This window comes from Atta cephalotes (assembly GCF_000143395.1).
Source record: "Atta cephalotes unplaced genomic scaffold scaffold00040, whole genome shotgun sequence".
In the NCBI taxonomy this organism is placed as follows: domain Eukaryota; kingdom Metazoa; phylum Arthropoda; class Insecta; order Hymenoptera; family Formicidae; genus Atta; species Atta cephalotes.
The window spans coordinates 412,108-423,284 of NW_012130104.1; the positions used below are offsets into that span (position 1 = coordinate 412,108).

At 31.6% G+C, this 11,177-nt stretch overlaps 1 protein-coding gene across 1 annotated transcript in view; it reads right to left on the reverse strand.

Moving 5' to 3' along the window:
- Positions 1–11,177, reverse strand: part of LOC105622139 (venom dipeptidyl peptidase 4) — a 250,397-nt gene that overhangs the window by 89,580 nt on the left and 149,640 nt on the right. The window contains exon 7 of the mRNA XM_012203573.1: positions 833–1,052. Coding sequence (XP_012058963.1) covers positions 833–1,052 — 220 coding nt within the window. The remainder of the gene's footprint in view (positions 1–832; positions 1,053–11,177) is intronic.

An 11,177-nucleotide genomic window follows, 5' to 3' on the forward strand; every position in this document is an offset into this window, starting at 1 on the left:
AAGTTAAGTAGTAACGTAACGTAAGGTAAAGGTAAAGGTAGTACTACAACTATAATATATCTCTACCTCCCTCCCTCCTCCTCTCTCTCTCTCTCCGCGCTCTCTCTCTCTCTCCTCCTCCTCCTCCTCCTCTCTCTCTCTCTCTCTCTCTCTCTCTCTCTCTCTCTCTCTCTCTCATTCTATTCGAAAGAGATCCAAATTTGTAGAAATTCGGATCGTATATAACGTAATGATTGATGAAATCTATCAAACATGCTATTCAGCAATAACATTCAAAGCTGGAACTAGTACGAGAGAAAGCGAGAATATATGAGACCTATTACGATTCCTTTCGATGAAATTAAAGATCCAAATTTTACGAATTATGCTTATTATTTTGAATTATGGATATTAATTGGATATTAATCTCAAAGATTGGAATTTATGCATAATTCATGCAAATCATGTAATGCATAATTATATTCTATGCCATTCTGAAGTTTTTATGTATATATAATTTTATGTATATATATATTATGTATATAAACCTATCGCGTATCTGTATTTAATCAAAAAATAAGTACATAATTTTTTGTGTTTCGAATAATAATTACTCATCGCTGCTAACTCTAAAGATTTATATCTTTTTTATTAATTAAATTCAAACCAGTTTAATTACCTATTTGCTACCAATGAATAACTGATAATATAAAAATCTTATTTTTATATTTTAGCAAAATTTCTTTAAATTCTTTATTAAAGAAATTTAAATAAAACACTTTTTCAAATTTGAAAATAATTTACGAGTTTTAGGAAGTGCTATAAAATAGAAAAGCATCAGATATATACATACCTTATTGTAGATAGCTATATCGGGTACTCCAGGCCCGGCGCAAGTAAGCACGTAATGCGAATTGTCAATGGAGAATTTAGCACTGTTATACAAACAGCGACTGCCATCACTCTCTTTGACAATGTTACAAGTCAAACACGTCGACTTGTACCCTAGATCCAGTGATACTCTGTACAAATGCTGAACTGCCGATTCGCGTTCCGAAGTAGCCATGTAGTATCTGCAACAAATACAAGCATTTTTTCTTTACAGATACATTACAATCAGTTGCTTTCATAAATTTGACGTCTTCATGCCAAATTGATTTCTTCTATACGCAGTAAAATTTGTATTGGAAACGATCTATTCACGTTGTTGTTTGTGTTAAATTTTTTATAATATTCGAGTGTTAATTCAATATAATAAAATATACGATTATGTCATTTAAAGAATTTACTGAAAATTGATATTCAATATTTATTAGTATCAAAATGACACAATTTATGAATAAGTGAACAAGTAACATAAAAATAATTTGTTTTAAAATATAAATTTTAAGACGAATGAATTAAATATGTGTTAATTAATACATAATAAATGTTAATTTTCTGAAAAAAATATGCTTCCAGTTTCTATATAGATTGGATCGATATAATATAAATAATACATATATTTGAATCGGTTGTCTAGTTATACAGAATTTTTAGAACATCTGAGTGTTAATTTATGGGGTGTTAATATATGGGTATCATTTTTACAAATATTATGTTAATATTTATACTTTAAACAAACTATACATACATATATACATATATATATGTATACAGATATAAGTTGTGTTCAAAATATTCCGTTTTTATTAAACAACACAGTTTTATACCCATACAATATAGAAATTTGCAATAACATTATAATCGACGTCTTCTCATATACTTTTTGACCGAATATACTTTTGTTCGAAGCATTGTATCTTTGCTGCTGATGTAAAGCATTGATGATGTAAGTATAATACATAAAATCCTGAGATGATCTTCATTTTTCGTATACTTTTGGCTGAGGTATGAATCTTTAACCGAGGCATTATATTTTTGCATGATATCATATTTGGACTAAGGATTCTTTTTCAAAATGATCATATTGTCACATCTTTACTATAAATTTTCGCATAGCCTCCAGCGATTAGTCAGTCTGTCAGTCAACTGGTTAGTCGTTCTATTAATTTGTTAGTTGATCAAAATAGAAGATATAAATGATTTATTGGACGTTATAGACAGATTACATGTGCACACTTTGATTTTGACAGATAGAACGAGAAGATTATCGAACAATACGCTACGAATACATGAAAAGATGTTAGCATCATTCAGAAAACACCAAAATCATTCCGAATTAAGACTCCTGACTAGTCGCAGCGGCCATGTTGGAATCGTGACGTCAGAAGCGAGGAACATTATATTGTGTGCCATTATTAAATAAAGACAATTTGGATAAAATGAAATGAAGAGATTACTTTAAAACACTTATAAAAATCGATGAAAACTGTTCTTTCTTCCCTTGACAGTCAGTAAAAGGCATGTAAAGTGAACCTATATTCAGGTAGACTATCGTACACTTAATAACAAAACGATTTTTTTGCAGTTAAACTAATTGTTTAATTGCAGTTCAATTAATTGTTAAACTATAATAAAACGCCTTTAAAAAGTAGGATATCTTTTTCCGTTTTTTATAATATAATTTTTATAAAAAAAATGGAAATAATTTTATTAATATGCATCATATCAAATAGCCATGTGAAGCATTCAAAATCTGACATTTTTCTACGAATTTAAAAAAAAAAAGATTACTCTCTGATTATTAGAAACGGAGATAACAATTTTTTTCAAAAAATCACTGTGGCTCTAGTTCTTAAGATTAAGAGTTCCGTCTAGCATAATTTGTCAAGGCAGAATTGAATTTGCTATTGAAAAATTCTCGAATTTTTTGTTGCCGAAAAAATTTTTTAAAATCATTGGAAAGTTGAAGAACGCGAGCGAGACAGTGCGCCGGGCGAAGTGAAGAAAACTGGTGCGCAATCAAGTGGGGAAAATTGGTCCTCGACAATTCGCATGTATTTGATTTCGCGTTAAAATGCGTTAAAATTTGCTAAATTTACATTTTTTCAGCAATAAATTGATGTGGAAATCTGATTTTTTTCAAATTTGGGATAGCACGACGAGATAAACAAATAACTTAAATGTTTCGTAAAGTAATTGTAACCATGAAATTTTTAATTTTTTGTTTCTTAAATTTTTATTTTTTCGATTTATCACATATGTCATATTTGCATCTGCAATTAAATTCACAAAAACAATTTTGTACTGATAATTCTATACATTTAATTATCCAATTGAACATTTTTTATATTAAATAAAGAAACATAACTCATATGACTCAAATATGTTAATCGGACATGCGTTCCATACTCAAACGTGATTTTTTAGTAATAAATCGAAAAAATAAAAATTCAAGAAAGAAAAAATTTTTTAAACTAAAAATTTCATGGTTACAATTCGAGATTTTTTTAAGCAAATTCAATTCTTTCAGCAAATTCAATTCTTTCTTGATAAATTGGTGCCAGACGGAACTCTTAACCTTAAGAACTAGAACCACAGTGATTTTTTGTAAAAAAAATTATTATCTCGGCTCCTGATAATCGAAGGGTAATCTTTCTTCCTAAATTTGTAGAAAAATGTCAGATTTTGAATGCTTCAGATGGCTATTTGATATGATGCATATTAACAAAATTATTTCCATTTTTTTATATGGAAAAAGATACCCACTTTTTAAAATCATTTTATAATAGTTTAACTGCAAAAAATCGTTTTGTTATTAAGTGTACATGATAGTGCAACTCTTGAAGAAGAAAAATCACCTCTGTAAATTGCTGTGCTCAAAGTTGAAGAAATTAAGTTTTCCGCAGATAGATTTTTAATGAACAAATAGCTTTTTGCAAAAATTAATGAACATTTCAGGCTTATTCAGAGGTAAATTTGTTCGTCATTACGAGGGCTACATTTTATGAGAATTTCAAAGCTTTGTGTTGAAATCTCAATGAATAGAGAGCGAATGAAAAAAGGTGTTTTTCGGTATTTTTTATTTTTTTCTATTAAACTAATAGATCCATTTTTTTTTAATGTTCCATGTCTCATTTTGTAGGTATTTCGAATATCTCTTTTTTATACCGAGTTTTTTTCCATACAATCAATATCTTTCGTTTTATAAGCGAAAAACGTGCTTTTTGTAACTATTCGATTTTTTTCGCATATTTTCTTCACAAGTTTCGACTCTCAAACAGACGCCTTTCTTCTCTGATGACCTTTCGAGATTTTCGTGAAGAGAAATACTGGTTTATAATTTTTTCCGGTTTTTAAAATTCTACTTCTACTGAACTATTCTTGCTATTCGAGTTTATGAAGAAGAAGTATACTATATAATACGCATAAAAAATCGTAAATTAAATATCTCGTAAATTGTTGCGTTTTAACATGATTTATACTATTCTGGATTATTCTGAATTACTATTCTGAATTAATAGGAAGGGTACACTATTACTACAATTTAATATTAAAACTTATATGTTATTTAGAATGCTCCACCCCTCCTTCTCCTTCCCGCGCCTTATTGGTGCCTAGGGCCACGGAACGGCTGAGAAAGCATTTTCGATCGCTTGAAACAAGTGAGATTAGTGAAATTAGTGTAAAAAGTAACTCGCTGTCTCGTTCACTTTCAGCGCGCCACAGGCGAGCACATAACCTGATGCTTAAGTGTGTAGCTACTGATTTCGCCAAACCGCCGTCTGATTCTATGTCGCCACCATCAATGCAGAGTTCTTGGCTGAGTAATCAGGGGCCGAGATTACTGATAAACAACAATTAGTGCAGACGATGCTTATATTAAAAAGTTAAGATTTTTGTTATTCATTTTATATAATACATTTTTATTATAGCACATATTAAAATTTTAGAGTAGTATAAAAAATACTGTTATTTATTAAAATAATTTATGATCCAGAATAGTAAACTATCATCAAACTTGTCATATTATTTTTAAATGATTGTGATTTAAAATAATCTGCAATTTTTTCATAATTTTATTATGTGATGTAGAGAACGAATCAGTGATTAATGAATCGAACCAGAAGTTTTATTTTTATCAAAAATAAACAGAACATTTAGAAAAAACGTTGATACATAATCACAGCGGCGGACATCTTGATATATATATAAAGAAAAAAAAATGTCTCCTCTCTAATTCGACATAATATATATAAAACCCAATAGAAAACAGCTCCTTACAGTTTTATTGTTATTATTTTCAATATTTTCTCCTAATAGAAAACTGTAAAAACTAAACATATTAAATACAAAGAGGAAGTAAATAAAGAACGGAACTACTTAGCAATTACATCTAAATTTTAACGCCCATCAGACTTCTCAAATTAATAAATCTGTTACTGTTTAAAGATTTTGTAAAAATGTCCGCTAATTAAAGTTGTCCATCAATGTGTTTGACACTCAGTTTCATCTAGCTATCGTTCTCGAACGAAATAGTATCGAACTTCGATGTGTTTAGATCTTTATAGAATTCAAGATTCTTAGCTAGTTTTACTGCCCCGGCATTATCAACAAACAATATAAATTTCCTGATTCTCTTGTTACAAATTTCACTTGCAAACTGCCAAATCAGTTCCTTAGCATCTCCGCTTGCTGATACAAACTCCGTAGTAGAAAGCGCTACTGATTTCTATAGTCTGCTCATCCAATAAATTGCGCCTCCATCGAAAAGTTATGAATCCGTTCATCGAACGCCTTGTTTTGGGGTCTCCGACAAAATCTGCATCAGAATATGCCTGCAGATAATCCATTTTCTTCTATAGGATACTGTATTCCTTAGTGCCTCGCAGATATTTGAAAATCCGTTTTACGTCGACCCAGTCACCTTTCGTCGGTCTGTCCATGGAGCGAGCCACCTTTGACATTATAAAGGCGATATCAGGACGCGTGGCAGTGCCAAATACGTCAGACAGCCCATTGCTCACCGATAAAAAACATTGCTGAGAGGACACATTGAGCATTAAGCATCTTTATTCAGATCGCTTGGAGTAGCCATCGAACAAGTCTTCATCTGGAAACGTTCTAAGATCTTCTCGGTGTAAACTTGCTAGCTAACAAAGATTCCATTAGTTCTTTTTTCAATTTGCACACCTAAGAAATTTTCAAGAGATCCTACAGTAATCTTGAAATTAGATTTCAGCTTCTGAATGAATTCTTTCTTCCTTTTGATTTAAACCCGCAATCAAATCATCGTCTATGTAAATTGCAATTTTTTTAATTAAAAAATTAATATGTTACCGTTTGACGCATATATAGAGGAGAATCGCAGAACTGACGATTATTCTGTTGTTTCTCGAATTTGTCGAATCGAGAATTTCAGCAGTGAGGCGCTTGCTTTAGACCGTATAAACTTCTTCTCAGACGACAAACTCGATTGCTACTCATCAAGAATCTTCAGGTTGATGCATATTTTTCCTCATTAATGTCACCATACAAAAATGCGGGTTTTACGTCGAACTGACTTAGATGGAAGTTTTCAGCGACTGTTACAGTCAGAACAACACGGACTGTAACGTGCAACAGGAGAGAAAGTCTGATTATAATCTATACCCTCTTTTTAAGCATAATCTTTGATGACTATTCCACGATATCGATCAACAGAACCATCTGATTTCATTTTAATCAGAAATATCCAATGATTTCCAAAGATCTTTTGTTTTTCTGGAGGATCCACTAACTCATAGATTTTTGTTTCAGCTAGTGATTTCATTTCTTCTTTCATCTCTGGCCATGAGCCTTTCTTTTCTCTCATCAGATTTCTTAACCTAATCGAAGGTTATTTGAAAGTCACCTTCCTCCCGAACAGCAGTCATTAACATTGCACTGCATGTATTTGGTTTCCTTTCAGGATGGTATTCAATTTCATAATTATCAAATGACATCCAAGCTGGCTTTCGTTGAAGACGTGTATCATGCTTAATAAAATCCTTTGATTTGAAGTCGAGGAAATTATCCGAAACATTATCATCGTCTAATCTTTCCTCCTTACTGTTCTGTTCAGTCACGTTATTTTCATCAATAGTTTCTAGAAAACTCAACAGAACTCTACTGAATCATTCATTGTATATACTCTCGGGTTTGAACAGAACGTCTCGCGTCTTCACGATTCTGTGTTTCGATGGAAGATATATCTTGTATCCATCATTCATTAACGTAACCGACCATTTTACCGGGACTCTCTTGTTATCAATCTTTGATTGAAATTGACTTGGAATATGAACGTAACCTTCCGTTCCGAATGTGCAAATGAGAGAGCAAGATTATTTTTTGACTTCATTCTAGTCTATAGCTCATAAGGAGTTTTATTAGCTACAGACGATTTTCCAGTATTATTGATCGCGTTCTTGGCAGTGTCTTAACAGTGTGAACACAAGTTTCTAAGCAAATTGCTGACGGACAATATTGACCGAGCAAGCTCAACTACATGATGAGCTATCGACATGTAGTTGCTCTGTTCAGCCACTCCATTTTGCTCAGGAATATAAGGACCGACATCTCGAACTTGATACCTCGTTTCTCCAAAATTTCCTTGACGCAGTCGAATTCATTTCCGCTTCGAAAGATTTTGACTCTATGACCTAGAGCGTCACATTCATTTAGAAAAGAAAGAAAAAAATTCCAAGCGTGAAGCGATCTCGTCTTTCCTCTTGAGAAAGTAAATCCGATAATTGCTAAAATCATCCTTAAATGTAACAAAATATTCAAAATATGCAGAGACATCGAATTTCGATCACAGATATCTGCATGAATTTGTTCATATATAGATTTGGGACAATTCTTTCATGAGACGAACAGTAAACGATGCTTTTCCTTTCATACATCTCTCGCAGAATTTTCCGGTTGTTGACCAACTGCGTTCCAAGATTTCGCGCATATGTCTTGATGTCCCATGCGTCCATGCCAAATTTGTAAAAAAGAAAGTTTCCAAAACAGCTAAGCTGACTTGCACGGGATTATCTAGAACATGAACTGGCATGATCATTATGCAGTTGCTGTTCTGCCACGTATCAGTTATAACTAAACTGTCGATATATTCTGACTTATTATCGAAGACTCATGTTACTCCATTTTCAGAAGCCTGCTTAATTGAAAACAGATTTCTTACAATCTCAGGACGTCATCAGAACACACCACGTCGACGTAAGATGACCAGGAATCCATTGATCGTTGACTTTCATCTCAATATTGATCTGACCAAATGCTTGAATATAATAATTATCACTTTGACATTCGCAGGAGCAGCAAACTTGGTATACATCACAAAACACTTGCTTGTTTGCAATCATATGTTTTAATGCGTCCGAATCGCAAATCCAGGTGTTCGCATGAATTATTACATGTGGCTAACCACCATTCTGTTTATAATATTTTGCTTTGACGCATTCTGCTTCAATTGTGATCCTGATTTCTTGCTTTTTTCTTATTGTGTATATGTATTTTTTCAGCTTTCTTTTTAGTACAAACACTCGATTTGTGACCTTTTTCTTTACAGTAATAGCATCAAACAGAATTTGAGCTCGTTTTCTCAACAGAATTATCGTATTTATTACGCTATCTTTCGACTATGCTGCCTTACTGATTTCGAATTGTAGAACGCTGTTTTATTGGTATTTTCTTTCAACTCTTTTTCGATCAAAGGTGCTCAATAAAGTCGATGCTTTGTCGATCGTTTTTCCTTCGAAATTGTTGTCCAAATGTTAATTAAGAATTCGTAGTCGATCAGCAATTTGCATTATTCGATAATACAATATCGACTTTGATAAACTATCTTCGTTCTCAATATTCAACTATTAATTAAAGTCGAAAATGTTAGATATTGCAACTGCAAAGTTTTCTACGAGTTCGGCAGGATCACGACGTTTCTCAAAAAATTCATCTAGCAGTACGTATAAGCATTGCGTATTAGATTGTTCATAAACACTTATGAGGTTTATCACATTTCCTTCGTCATTCGCCTAATCAATTGCTCAGTAATGTGCTGGTTCAGAACAAACTGAGGTCAATAATTGTCGTCGCATGAAAACTTTTTGATTTCATCAATTTTTTTTGTTCATTACCTAATAACTCACTTCAATATTCACGATCATTTGTGAGTTTCACTAGACACGATCGAGAACCGTTAACAATTGACATCAAGTCAAATTGAGAAAAATACAATGAAATAGTTCATTTCCAATCTTTCCAATTTTCTGCACCTCATAGCTTTTTGATTCGATGTATATCGAGTTGAAGCTGATCACTGCTGTCTTCGCATATTGTCAATGCAGTCATTTTTCCGAAAAGATTTTTTTTGTACAATTCAACTCAGTCTACGCGTTTTTATTCTTTGCGCTGTGAGACAAATGTACCTGAGCCCATAACATAATATTGAGAACGAGTCAGTGATTAATCGCGAACCAATTTTATTCTTATCAAAAATAAGTTACAAAAGAGGTTGGTAATCACAGGCAGACACCTTAATTGATATACAACAAAGAAAAGAAAATGTCTCCTCTCTAGTTAGACATAGTATATATAAAACCCAATAGAGGATAGCTTCTTACAGTTCTACTATTATCATATCATCTTCAACATTATATTCAAATATCACCCAAATGCTTCCTTACATATGATTGTGTTATTTGGATATTTAAATCGATACATCAACACTTCTTAGTTAAAACAATTATACAAACAATATAAGTGAACATATAAACAATGTTTTTTAAAATATAAATTCTAAGTGAGTAAAATGTATTAACTTAACATATTATAAATATTAATTTTAATGAAAGAAATGACTGCTTATAAATTGTGTAAATATTACGTTTTTATGTTCATTTTTTAGACAATATTATTTTCTGACATATTCATTTTGTATCAAATTAATAATTTTGTATCAAATTTAAGTGAACATTTGGAACATATTGAAATGTAATTTAACACAAATTTTTCAGTGTACTTTAGCAAAATCAGTTTTCTGCGCGCACGCGTGCGTATGTGTGTGGGTGTTATTTTTTATAGAATGGCATTATAGTTATCGCGTTAATCATGCGTGAGCGCGGAAGGGAAATTATCACTTGTGTTGGAAAAAGGTCGACACATTGCTACTAAGAAATTAATTCTTTGGTATCTGCATTATGAGACGTGGAGAACATCTGTTGCAATACTATTATAAGATAAGCAATAAGGAACTGATGAAGACAAATTGTCTCTCACTAGTTCTATACTACTTTGCCGATATATGTTCCAAGGAAGTTTATCTAATCGATTATTATCTCGTCTTGTTAATTCCTCCTTTTCGCCAAATGTTCTCCGAACAGAAGGATTTTGTATCCATCAATACAAACGGTTCACGCTCGCTAATAGAAGTACGCTATTTCTAAATATGGATCACACTGCCATCGAGACTCTCGATGCTGATTTATTGAGAGTCGCTTCAGTTCTGGTCTGTCAATGGCTATGTCAGAATACTATCTATTAGATACAATCAGAAAGCTGATGGTCTAAATTGCTATTGACTGTCCGTTGCTTGCCCGTACCTGTGTGCTGCTGATACTATCACGCATTAATCAGATCTATTGTTCTGCGGTGATTTCCAACGCTTTCAGAGTTCAAGGGAGCTTTATGTAAAGTATTCATCTTTTTCTTTCATTTGAGCTCAACTAAAGTGAAATCATTTCTGTAAGCCGGAATTGAAAAGAGGAGGTCATAAACTGATGTTTGAAAACAGTTTTCTTATAAGTTACTTATAATGTAATTTTTGTTTGCGAGATATTCATAATTTAACTATAATTAATAAAATCATTTAGTGCTTTTTGCGAAAAATGAAAAAGTGATAAATACTTTTTAAGTAATATTTCGTATATCTAAGAAAATTTATATAAAATGTATCAGGTTTTTAATTCCTATTTTATTTCTGATGAATAAATATTTATTATAATAAAAAAAAATCATATGTGGAAAAATTATCTATTTTTTTATTATTTCCCAAGGCCATTAATATCATTCTAATATCGTAAAATAAAATAAAGTAAAAATATTTTAAAATAAATAAAATTTTATTTTAAAATAAATATATATTAACAAGTGAATAGATAAAATGTGTTTAATCTTTATACAATGGAAAAGTTATATTTTGAGATAAGGAATACAATGAAATAATGAATTAACAAATCTCACTCGAGAAGAAACTGTATGATTTAAAAAATAATCTTTTTTCCTCTCTCTCTCTC